The sequence below is a fragment of the Ananas comosus genome, linkage group 22, assembly GCF_001540865.1.
Source record: "Ananas comosus cultivar F153 linkage group 22, ASM154086v1, whole genome shotgun sequence".
In the NCBI taxonomy this organism is placed as follows: domain Eukaryota; kingdom Viridiplantae; phylum Streptophyta; class Magnoliopsida; order Poales; family Bromeliaceae; genus Ananas; species Ananas comosus.
The window spans coordinates 591,812-604,344 of NC_033642.1; the positions used below are offsets into that span (position 1 = coordinate 591,812).

Genomic DNA, 12,533 nt, shown 5'->3' on the forward strand with positions numbered 1-12,533 from the left:
TTTGCAAAAATGGCCCTAGACCTGCCACGCAGGCGCCACATCAGCGCCACGCGGGTGGGGCTGGGGGCGGTAGTTAAGTTAAACATGGTGAACCATTCACCGTGTTTAGACACGGTGAATGATTCACCGTGTTTAGTACGTATTTTTTATATATTGAAAAGAGGAATAGGGAATTTGTATTCCTTTTCTTCTCTTTTTCAAAAATCCGAACCCGAACCCGAAAATCAAATTAAAATGCAAACCCGGATCCCAATCCGACGGATTTTAAAAATTCATACCGATATCCATATCCGACCAAAAACTCGAAACCCAAACCTCAACCCTGCGGGTTTTAAAAATCTATACCATTAGATGAAAATCTAAGAAATAAAAATTATTAAATATTTTATATATTGTATAAATAAATAAAAATAAATTATGTATATATATATATATATAAAATTTATTCGGGTTTGAATTCGGATAATATTTCGGATATCCATACCTATTGACATCCTTACTCCCTATTCCTCTTTTCAATATACAAAAAATACGTACTAAACACAGTGAACCATTCACTTCAACTTACCACACGAGCCCCGATCCCGCCCGCGTGGCGCTGACGTGGCGCCTGTGTAGCAGGCCCAGGGTCATTTTTGCAAATTAAATTTTGACAGAGCTAATTTTAAAATAAAAATTTGCTAGGAGGCTAAATGCAAAAAAAGCCCAGATTCAAATAAAGTTTCAAACATAGACCTTTTTTGATATATTGACGTTCTATTAAGATCTGGTCAAGTTTTTCGTATTTCGGCTTCCTTGCTCTGATACCACTTGTTGAAAGAAGAGGAATATTATAGCGAATTAAACTAAAACTTTATTAAATATTCTTTAACTAAATTTCAATGATGGATTATTTTTCACACATTTACAACAGTCTACATATAAGCGTAAACCAAAAATTTTAATAGCAATAATTGAATAAGATTTAAACTTATCTTTTATGTCTAACTAATAAAAATATTAAGAAACAAATCTGACGGAAATAAATCTAAACTTATCAAAAATATTAGATTACTTATCAACAGGGTGTAATTTTAGAATAGTATATAGGTGAGGGGGTTATCCCATTTTTACCCATGAAGGAGCCTCACCTAACCTTTATTTATTAGTCGTCGATTTGGGCTTCGGCTACTGCTTCTGCTTCGGAGAAAAGGACCCCCACCAAACACCCGAAACTCAGGAGTCGCGACCGAGATCGAGGGAGAGATCCAAGGTTTTTTTTTTTTTTCTTTTTCTTTTTTACTCCAATTTATGTAATTTCCCCCCTATTCTTAATCAAATTGGCTTTGTGGGTTTTTTTTATTTTTAATGTTTTTGTTAGATTTGATGTTGGGATCATGAAATTCGTTGATTTTTTGCTTTGTGGGTTTTTGTCCATGGATCTTGTTGTTGCCCTATTGCTTGTGTAGATGCAATTTTTAGTGTCCCATTAAGAAAAGTTCCGATTTTTACTTCTTTTTTTTTGGGTATTAATGAAGTTATTTTTCTAGTGGAATCCTTGTCACTTGAAATTTGCCTGTGTAGATGCAATATTTAGTGTCCCCATTAGGCAAAGTTCCAATTTTTTTTCCGTTTTTTGGGGGGATTAATGAAGTTATTTTTCTATTAGAATCGTTGTTATTTAAAATTTATGTTAGTTTCTGTTAGATCTTTCATCTTTTGTTATGTCGCAATGGAAATTTATCTCCATGTTACAAAAAAAAAAAAAAAAACGCGATTTTACGTAGAACCAAACAGAGCGGAACCAAACGGAACATAGACGTAATATTTTAAACGACATATATATTAGTGTTCCCATTTGAAAAGTGCCAACATTTTTTTTTTCTATTTTTGGGGTATTAATGAAGCTATTTTCCACTAGAATCCTTGTTACTTAAAATTTGATGTTAGTTTCTGTTAGATTTTTCATCTTTTGTTATGTCACAATGGAAAATAATCTTGAAGATACAAAAAAAATTTTAGAAAAAACTCTTTCTCTTAGGATTAGGATATTGTTTAGATGTTGTAGGTTAATCTGTTGGTGGTATTATCTTTTCATTGGTTTATGGTTTAGAGATTTCCTCTGAAGAAAAATGTGTGAAACATTTTGCATAAAAAAGGGGAAATCGATTTAGATTTATCACAATTTATGTACTATTTTTCCCACTATATTTTAGGCTCTGTTTGGATGCACGAACTTCTTATTCGGGATATGATTTACTGAATTAAAACATGTTAGAATGGATATCATGTTCAACCTCGTAAGTCACTTTTTCAGAATATGGTAAAGAGCCTGGTAGGTGAAATATGCAATCCTACCAAATCATGGATGCCGAGACCTTTTAAGGAGCATAAATCAAGCTCCTCGCTTCTAATCACACTAGAAAATCTTCGTACTGAATAAATTATCATTGTATATCTTATTCTGACCTCCAAACACGGCCTTAGTGTTGAATTGTTCAATTTTACGTTCATCTGTTTTTGCTGTTCGTCTAGTGTTGACTTAGATCTGTTTCTGTTGCATTATGCTAGTCGTGATCTGGTCTGTGTGAAACAAAGTTATTGGAAAATGTTGACTCTGAATTTCGTCGATATGCCTCTATTTTCTTTCCACTTTTATTGGAAAACCACTATTATCATCTATTTTGGAGCTCTGAGTTCGTCTTTAAGTTTAGTGTTTTACTTCTGTACGAGATAAAGTTGTTGGAAAAATGTCTTAGCCTATATAATTTCGTGTTTCATTTTATCTATCAAAAGTTCGGCTAATTTTTGCTCCTATTTTCGCTATAGCAAGGCCTACATTTCTTCGTAATCTTAATGTTAATCGAAGAGTTCTTTCCATATCTTTCATGTGTTTTCTGTCGCTAAATATCGAATGCGAATATATTGTGTAGCTTCGATCTATTTCATGTTTTCCATATTTGATTTTTAGAAGTCTTTTTTTTTCCGGAAACCTTTTCTTCTGAAATTGTTTGCTCTATAACACCCCTTTTATGTACAAAACTTCTTTTACCAGGTAGAGAAATGGCGACTCTTACGAGAATTGGGCTTGCGGGTCTTGCTGTAATGGGCCAGAATCTCGCCCTCAACATCGCCGAAAAGGGCTTTCCCATCTCTGTCTACAACCGAACCACTTCCAAGGTCGACGAAACCGTCGAGCGCGCCAAGCAAGAGGGGAACCTCCCGGTGTACGGCTTCCACGACCCCGCCTCCTTCGTGAAATCGATCCAAAAGCCCCGCGTCGTCATCATCCTCGTGAAGGCCGGAGCGCCTGTCGACCAAACAATCGAAACCCTGTCGGCGCACATGGAGAAGGGCGATTGTATTATTGACGGGGGTAACGAGTGGTATGAGAATACCGAGAGGAGAGAAAAAGCAGTGGCCGAGCTCGGCCTTCTGTACCTCGGCATGGGGGTCTCGGGGGGCGAGGAGGGAGCAAGGCACGGCCCGTCGCTGATGCCAGGGGGGTCGTACGAAGCCTACAAGTACATCGAGGACATCCTACTCAAGGTGGCAGCGCAGGTTCCTGATAGCGGCCCCTGCGTCACGTTCATCGGTAAGGGCGGCGCTGGCAATTTCGTAAAGATGGTCCACAACGGGATTGAGTACGGCGACATGCAACTCATCGCCGAGGCTTACGAAGTGCTGAAATCGGTCGGGCAGCTTTCGAACGAGGAGTTGCACCGAGTGTTCGCGGAGTGGAACAAGGGCGAGCTCCTTAGTTTCTTGATCGAGATCACAGCCGACATCTTCTCGATTAAGGACGATAAGGGAGACGGATACTTGGTCGACAAAGTGTTGGACAAGACCGGGATGAAAGGGACCGGGAAGTGGACGGTTCAACAAGCCGCGGAGCTATCGGTGGCGGCCCCGACAATCGAAGCCTCTTTAGATTCGCGGTTTCTCAGCGGTTTGAAGGAGGAGAGGGTCGCGGCCGCGAAAGTATTCCGGTCGGGTGGATTTACCGATATCTTGAGCTCTCAATCTGTAGACAAAGCGAAGCTCATCGACGATGTGAGGCAAGCTCTATATGCGTCGAAGATATGTAGTTATGCTCAAGGAATGAACATTCTAAGAACCAAGAGCATAGAGAAAGGGTGGGATCTCAATTTGGGCGAGCTCGCGAGGATCTGGAAGGGTGAGCGCATTATCCAAACCATCTTTTTTCCCCGCCCTAAATTTTTCAGAAATTATAAATAGATTTTGAACTCTAAATCTTTTTAGTTTTAGTACCTAGCCCCTTACATTCCTTTTGATTTCAGAAAATTGGCTTTCATAAGTTATGGGACAAAGTTTTAGAATATTTGTTAAGTTGCGAGAGAGAAGTACTCGAATTAAGCATACAGTGAGGCACAGGTTCTAAACCCATTACATTTTTATTAAACTAAAAATATGCATTGTAGCCGAAATATAAACATTTCAATGTGAACTCTTCTATCCTGTGTTACATTATTTGTTGTATATTATAGGCGGGTGCATTATCCGAGCCATCTTCTTGGATCGGATCAAGAAGGCGTACGACCGAAACCCGAACTTAGCGAACCTCCTCGTGGACCCGGAGTTCGCCCAGGAGATAATCGATCGGCAAGCTGCATGGCGGAGGGTCGTGTGTCTCGCAATCAACGCCGGGGTGAGCACGCCAGGTATGTCCGCCAGCTTGGCCTATTTCGACAGCTACAGAAGGGAGAGGCTCCCTGCGAACTTGGTTCAGGCTCAGCGAGACTACTTCGGGGCTCACACTTACGAGAGGACCGACATTCCCGGCTCTTTCCACACCGAGTGGTTTAAGATCGCGCGGCAATTGAAGAACTGAGATTTACGATACTCGCGAAGGATTTATGATTCTTGTTTACTTAAAAACTCAATTTCTATGGGACTTGTTGTGTTCTTCATTGCATATGCTACTCTCTTTTTATCTTGTGAAAAATAAAAGGAAAACTCTCTGTTGCTTCGACTTTTCGAATATGATGGTTGCAGTATCTTACAATCTGCTGCTTACAGTTTTCTGCAACAGCTTCAGAATTTTCTGAAATCATAATTTAATGATGCAAATTTTCCCTCTTGCTGCTTCTGTGTTTGATATGAGAGTGCATTGTAATGTCATAGATATATATTAAAAATGAATTTAAATGTATCCATGAAAGTGCTTCCTTGTGAAGCAGTTTGATGACTTTTTAGCTCAGGATGTTTGTGACGTTTTAGCCGTCAGATCGTCTCAAGATCTATGCAGGACTAGTAATACTAGAAAACTTAATGGGACGCACCGTCAAACGATCTGACGGCTAAAATATTACAAGCATGTTGAGTTCCTGTGCGCTTTTAAAACCAGAGGAAGCACCCGAGCTCAACTCATATTTAGCCCCTTTCAAAAAAAAAAAATATAAATGATCCTAATAAATTTATATATATACATTGACACTCTCCATGCCACACGAGCATCACATTTGCATTTTTAAGTTCAACACGGTGAATGAATCAACGTGTTTAAACACGATGATTGCATATCCACACTCTAATCCCTCTTTTTTTTATTTAGGGACGATCCAATCACTATATTAAAACACGATAATTGAATCACTGTGTTCAACTTAAAAATGCCATCTAAGCGTTCGCGTGGCAAGGAAAGGGCTATTTATGCAAATATAAATTGGTTAGAATCATTTGTAAATTATTTTTTGAGGGGGCTAAATGCAAAAAATGGCCCATATATATATAGGGCTTTTGCTTATTTATATTTTACTACTACTAAAAATTTTTAAATTTATTATGAAATAATCAAGATACTCCTCTAAAACTGAATCCAATTAAGTGATAGTAAAACCTGAGGAAATGGGGGATATTTGAAGGAATTTTTTAAAATATAATAAAAATATTTTGGTCCTTTAGGGGTGAATAAGATATTTTGGAAGTTTGGAAGGACTTATTAGATATTATCCCTATATATAAAAGACCAGAGTGCGCTGTACGCTTCGTTGCCCCTATTCTGCTCGGCCCCTTCTCTTCTTCGCTCCGGAGACGACGCGACGCATCACCTTCCCACTGGTTCTCCCTCTCTCGCTCTCTCTCTTAGGGTTTCTTTCTCTCTCTCTCTTAGGGTTTCTCTCTCTCTCTCTCTCTCTCTCTCTCTCTCTCTCTTTGTGTTTGTGTGTATGGGGAGTGGGTGAAACGTCGCCCCAGTAAACCCTAGTAGATGGAAAGTGATCATACACACCAAGGAGGAGGAACCATGATTTAGAGCTTGTTGCTCCCGCCTACAATGAGAAGTTGTTAACAGGATTCGATTACTGTTTCTTTCATATTTTCTCATTTGTTTTGATTCAAATTATGACTCGGATTCTTTGTTTCTGGCATCAGATTACTAGGTGATCGGAAGGAAATATGGTCGAGCTTCTTTTCGAGGACATCTTCGTTCTGATGAGATTGGATCCGGATGGGAAAAAGTTCGATAAAGGTTTTAAACTCTCTTTTGATCGTAATTTCATGAACATGCTATCATTAGTTGCTTGAAACTGCAAATTTGAAAATAGTGTAAAGGTTTTATTAAAATCTGTTTTTGATGAATTCATTTGTTTTCACCGCCGTTTTGAAGCTTCAGTCTTTTCAGTTGATCTAGAATGCTGATAAGATAGATAATGGGTTGAATTGAAAACAAATCAGCGTTGGTCGGTAGTAACCTGTTGTGTATTCTCAGAGTTCGAAGCAAATTGATGTTATCTAGTAACTGCTGTACTAACATCAACCCTTAAAAAAGTTGAACTTAGATTCCTATAAGGACATTTTGATGCTGGAAAACGGTTTCCGGAGATAATTAATGGCGGAAATATCTCCTTTGGTAATTGTATTTTTAGACGATCCGCAAAGTTGCTTTATTGTTATAATTTGAATAGCTAGGCTTGTCTTATGCACATTATAAGCTCATAAAGGAAAGGGCCTTCATGGGTGCCTCTGCGAACTATTATCCATGTGGGCAACCTGCAAAGTTCTTTTAGAATTTAACAAGCACTTGATCCAAATTCTATACTTGCTAGGCGGGACCTTTTCGCACTTAACTTTTCATCTTTTTTTCTTAATTCCGTCTTCTATTCAAATGCTTAATGGTTATAGATACTATTAAACACTTTTTATCTCCAACAAGCTTTGATTATATTGTAACCCTGCTACAACTTCTTCACTTTATCTTACATTTAATGGAGCTGTTTTTGAAGCAATAGGGATATCCTTTCCACTACAGAAACATTATTATTATCTGAAAGGACTTCTTCTTACTTCTAAGAAGTTATATTCTTGCCAATGTATATTGCTTACGGTTGTTGTCATCAGCTCCAATGCTTCCTTTTTTTTCTTTTTCCCTTTTATATTATGTCTGCTCCTCTGTGTTTTGTACAGTTTCACGCATCGAAGCGCGGAGCGAGCAGTTTGATATGTTCATGCAACTAGATATTAACACGGAGATTTATCCGATGCATGTTGGTGATAAATTTACTATGGTCTTGGCTCCAACTTTAAATCTGGATGGAACTCCCGACAGTGGCTACTTTGTGCAAGTATTGTAATTTACTCATTATTTCTCTTTATCTCATTATGAAATTGTGTTGTTCAATCTGAGGTACTGTTTAGCATATTTTCTACAGTAGTACTTTTTTGAATATAACTGCTCGAAGACGCCCTAATAGCTTTTTCATTAAAATTCTCTCTGGAGGTCGTAGTGCGGCATATACAAAAGCGTTAAATTGGAGCTTGTTCTTTTGGGAACCGAAATCATTTTGGTTTTTTTTTTTTTTTTGGCATGCATATCTTTTTATAAATTTGCGAAATCGCACAAACACCCTTGCAAAGTTTGTGTTTGCATGTGTGCCCTCAAAAACCTTGTTTGCGTACATACGCCTTCTAGGGTATGTATGGAAGAACTAAAGATATAGGCATTCATTCAAATAAGCAAGCTTTTCAAAAAGCTTGTGTGCAAATGCCAACTCTGCAGGGGGTATTTCTGGAATTTTCTGTAATTGCCGAGGCAGATATAAAAAAAACTATTTTATTTAGCTTCTCGCCATAGCAAAAGCTTGCCAAAGGCCTTGTTTCTAGAGGTTTCTGTTTTCTACTGTTGAGCAGCTGTTAGAGAAGCCAGAACAAGCATTAATTTTAAAATCAGTAGGGTTTTTTTTTTTTTTTTTTTCTCACATCTGTGCTGATGTATTTTGACACTTCTTACATGTCTCTACCCTTTCTGTTGTAACCTCTTTCTCATGGTGAATGAAAATAGGTTAGATCCTTGAAATCAGTTGGCATGGAAATCTGATTCAGAAACATTGTCATTCACTTGGTCTACACATTGAAAATTGTTTGGCATTGCAATCTAATCTGAGTAGCTTTTTTTTTTTTTTTTTTGGCAGGGAAATAGAAAGTCTCTTGCAGACAAATTTGAGTATGTTATGCACGGGAAGTTGTATAAGATCTCTGAAGATAGTTCCAGTGGGAAAAATGCAAAAGTGTAAGTCTTTTGCCTGATCATTAGTTCAACACTGCATCATCAACATTAACGTACATGTTATTTCCTCACCATGTTAGGCTGCCTGTCGAAAATATCGGCTATGATGTGTCTGTAGAATGCTTGAGATGTATTGCATCTATTATTACATTTTCTTTCTAATTTATCGGTCATGGGTAAACACCAGTTGTGAAATCATCGTCTCACTAGAAGTGTTTTTTCTGTTGCAGAGTTTTTTTAGAACTTAACCCCCTTAATGTTACATTGTTTGCTCGGAAATTGTTAGGTTGTTTGAAAATATGATCTTAAATACCTAATTCTTTTATGGGGGGAAAGGTTATATGGTCAACCATTCTAACATATATTGAACAGAAACCGTAGCTCCTAATCCTTTTCGTTTGATGCCATTGTTTCGTAATATAAATTTAAGCTCCTAATCCTTTTTCTGTTTACTTTAATTTTCCTAGTGAATCAAATTGTTTGTTCAGGAATTCAGGAATTTAAATTTTTTCGGCCTGAAAAAAACTATTACTACGGTCTATGTTAGCATAACGAAACTTTGTTGAATGACAGCAATTACATGATATTATCTTCTTATATGGTATTTTTGAGCTAATACCTATCTTTTCACTATGTACTACACATTTTTCAATTCTTCGACTTGCTGGATACTAGTTTGTGCACGGTATTACTCAGAGTAGTATCACGAGTAAAATTTCGAGTAGTGTTTATATTGTTACTTTTCTTGTTGGCTTCTAAGTTCAATATCGACTGATCTCCCTTTTTAATGAAAGAGCTAACATTATATCCTTTTCTTTTTCCTCCTTTTTTTTTTTTTTTTTTTTCCAGGGAGATATATGCATCATTTGGGGGCCTCCTGATGATGTTAAAAGGCGATCCTTCTAATGCGGCAAATTTCGAGCTGGATCAGAGGATCTTTTTGCTAATCAGGAAAGTGTGAGCATGGGGACACTATTATGCAGGAACCGACGCTTTATTCTCGTCGTTAGTAATCGGCGTCGTCGTCAAATTGCCTTTGTGTTTTGGATCTTATCTGTGTAACCTTCAAAGGGTGACTTATTTTGGATGGGTAGAGATTCTAACTTATGGAGCCATTAACCTCTTCCTTAGTATATATAATGGAGTTCTCTTTTCGTCGGTGTTCTCTTTGCCGGTAGTCCCTAACTCTTGGCAAATTGCAATTTGGTTCACGATATTCAACTTCGGTAGATCAGTCCTAAACTTCAACCGAAACTTTTGCAATTCCCTCCCTGGAATCTGCATTGCTTGATAGTTTATAGGGAAAACTTCAAATACCCCCCTTGTGGTTTCTTTTTTTTTTCACTTTAGTATCCTGTGGTTTAAAGTGTTTCAAGTTAGTACCATGTGGTTTTGCACTTTTTCACTCTAGTATTCTGTGTTTTAAAGTATATCAAGTTAGTACCCTGTGGTTTCGCACTTTATCACTTTAGTATCCTGTGGTGTCGCATTTTAGCACTTTAGTACTCTGGTTTAAAAATCACAGGATACTAATTTGATACAAAAATAAAATCATAGGGTATTAACTTGATACAAAAGTAAAATCACAGAGTACTAACTTGATACACTTTAAACCACAGGATACCAAAGTGATAAAGTGAGAAACCACAAGATACTAACTTGATATACTTTAAACCACAAGGTACTAAAATGAAAAAGTGCGAAATCATATTGGGGGGTTTTTAAAGTTTTTCCTAGTTCATATGATCCGCTCGCCAATGACAAGCTTAGTTGAGGATACGAAATATAATCCATTCTTGTGAAAGTTCTGCGAACCAAATTGCAATTTTCAAAAGTTCAGTGGTTAGTATTTTTTTTTTATTTTATTTTATTTTTTTTTTTTTTGGTGGGTTTAAATTTTCTCCATAATCCCTGCTTTGTGAAATGTGAACGCCGGTGCCCACGTTACCGCATTGAATGTGTTAGTGTTTGTATAATTGACATGTTCAAACGGTCAAATTCAATGCCTTGCTCTTTTAAGATATTGTACGAAAAATTCGTGAAGTGTGGACCCTCTAATTTCTATCTAAAGAGGTTATATTACTATGTCACTGAGGCTATGGCCCATTTAAATGAAAATAAAGCACAAAAAAAAATTGAAGAGAAATTAAAATCTCTTCCATTATCTGTTATATGGACAATTCATTTAGTTTTAAGGCTACAGTATATATGCCACTAATTATGTACTTAAAAAACAAATAAAACCTCTATTATTTATCTCACCACATTTTTAAAAAAATATATAATTTAGTAAATCCAATCTAATTCCTGCTCTGTTACTATGTTTGGTTACTTTGGTATCGAGGTCCCTCTCTCTCTCTCTCTCTCTCTAAAATAAAGGATGAGAATAACAATTGTTTTTTGAATAAAATAATTAAAATAATAATAGTCTTGTAAGATATACATCCAGATTGGGGTGTACAGCTGGCACTGCTCTTGATCCTCAAACTATGAGATACATGACACTTTAGTTCTCAAACTTTAATTTATTATAATTTCTGGCGGGAATTTTCACAATTATTTCAATTAAATCCTACAATCCAATTAGTTATTGGGGCATTATTAATTATAATATAAGTACTTTACCTCTAAATTAGCGGTATATCATCAATATTTAGTCAACTAAATTATGTTATAGGACTTTATTATAATAATTTTAAAAGTTCGAGCAAAAAATTATAATAAATTTAAATTTAAGAACCAAGTGTGCAATTTACCTTATTAACCATTATATATATTCTTACTTTCTCACCGACGTAAAGTGATTTTATCGAAGTCCCAAATAAAGCATAAAGCTTAGTTTGGTATTGAGATCTATTTAACGCTATATAAAATGAAGTTGCGGTAAAAGTATACAGGGATATGCTTCTGCGTTCTTTGGTGGGACCGCAGAAAATATATAGTAACCGAGATATACAAAACGTAATATTACGTATGTAAATAAATATAATATTTTTCTATCGTATTTTCTTACCGTACGTAACGCAATTTTCCCAACCCCAAACAAAGCCTAAATTTCGGTCACGGATGATTGTAATATGTTTAAATTGATCCGCGCCCGGATCCAGTAGTGGCCCATTAAGATGGTTTTGGGCCGAGGCCTAGTTCAGCCCATAAAAGGCCCAAAATCTCTCTACAGAGGAGAGAGAGAGAGAAAGGGATTAATTACACCATTGCTCCCCAATCTTTGCACCGATTTTCACTTTGGTTCCCAACTTTTTTTTTTTTATAAGCAAGTTTTCAATATTTTGATTTTATTTCAATTAAGTTCTATCCGTTAAAAAAGAGATTAAAATTAACGGAATCATCGTGTCGGAGCCTATGGGGCTTTTTTTGCATATCAATTCTAGTCCCTAAACTTTGTACATTTTTCACTTTAGTCCCCAAAAGTAAAAATTTAAATATTTGAATTTAAATTAGGAATTAATATTAATATTAATATTGAAATTTTAAACTAACCAAAAATTAGAATTTTGAATTTGAATTTAAAGCTACAATTTTGATTTAAATCTGAATTAAAATTTTTAATTGAAATTCAAATTTTAAATTTGAATTTTGAATCTAAAATTTGAATTCGAACTTAAATTTTTTATTTTGATTTTGATTTTGATATTTGAATTTGCATTTAAAATCAAAAATTTGAAATTTAAATTTAAATTTAAAATCTATATTTGAGTTTAAAATCAAATTCAAAATTTTGATTTTAAATTTTCAGCTTGAATTCAAATTTTAAATCTGAATTTGAGATTTGATTTCAATTTAAACTGCAAATTCAAATTCACATTTTGAATTTGAAATTTCAAATCAAAGTTTGAAATTAAATTAGAATTAGAATTCAAAATGTAAATTTAAATTTAAAATTAAATACAACATTGAAATTTGAATTTGAATTTAAACTTGAATCCAAAATACAAATTTAAATTTGAAACTTAAATCTTAAATTAAAATTTTTTCTTTGAATTTATAATTTAATTCAATATAATTAAATTTT

General features: G+C 35.6%; 2 protein-coding genes across 4 annotated transcripts; both read left to right on the forward strand.

Moving 5' to 3' along the window:
• LOC109727346 (6-phosphogluconate dehydrogenase, decarboxylating 1-like) lies at nt 1,124-5,077 on the forward strand. The gene is made up of 3 exons (XM_020257431.1): nt 1,124-1,252; nt 3,035-4,156; nt 4,488-5,077. Exons 2-3 carry the CDS (start codon nt 3,043-3,045, stop codon nt 4,829-4,831), a joined length of 1,458 nt encoding a protein of 485 aa, XP_020113020.1. The 5' UTR covers nt 1,124-1,252; nt 3,035-3,042; the 3' UTR covers nt 4,832-5,077.
• On the forward strand, nt 5,963-9,657 carry LOC109727692 (DNA-directed RNA polymerases II, IV and V subunit 8B-like). 3 transcript variants are annotated; one of them, XM_020257868.1, is made up of 5 exons: nt 5,963-6,060; nt 6,373-6,469; nt 7,405-7,562; nt 8,409-8,506; nt 9,353-9,657. In XM_020257868.1, exons 2-5 carry the CDS (start codon nt 6,397-6,399, stop codon nt 9,462-9,464), a joined length of 441 nt encoding a protein of 146 aa, XP_020113457.1. In that variant the 5' UTR covers nt 5,963-6,060; nt 6,373-6,396; the 3' UTR covers nt 9,465-9,657. The 3 variants fall into 3 exon arrangements, with proteins under 3 accessions (XP_020113457.1, XP_020113459.1, XP_020113458.1); XM_020257870.1 differs by having other exon boundaries at nt 5,997-6,089; XM_020257869.1 differs by lacking the exon at nt 5,963-6,060 and adding an exon at nt 6,112-6,281.

Bases quoted from the DNA above. Each gene is read 5' to 3' on its own strand.
- LOC109727346 (XM_020257431.1), top strand. From the start codon at position 3,043: ATGGCGACTCTTACGAGAATTGGGCTTGCGGGTCTTGCTGTAATGGGC. The intron at 4,157-4,487 runs GTGAGCGCATTA...TGTATATTATAG, and splicing joins GCTCGCGAGGATCTGGAAGG to GCGGGTGCATTATCCGAGCC.
- LOC109727692 (XM_020257868.1), top strand. From the start codon at position 6,397: ATGGTCGAGCTTCTTTTCGAGGACATCTTCGTTCTGATGAGATTGGAT. The intron at 6,470-7,404 runs GTTTTAAACTCT...TGTTTTGTACAG, and splicing joins TGGGAAAAAGTTCGATAAAG to TTTCACGCATCGAAGCGCGG. The intron at 8,507-9,352 runs GTAAGTCTTTTG...TTTTTTTTCCAG, and splicing joins AGTGGGAAAAATGCAAAAGT to GGAGATATATGCATCATTTG.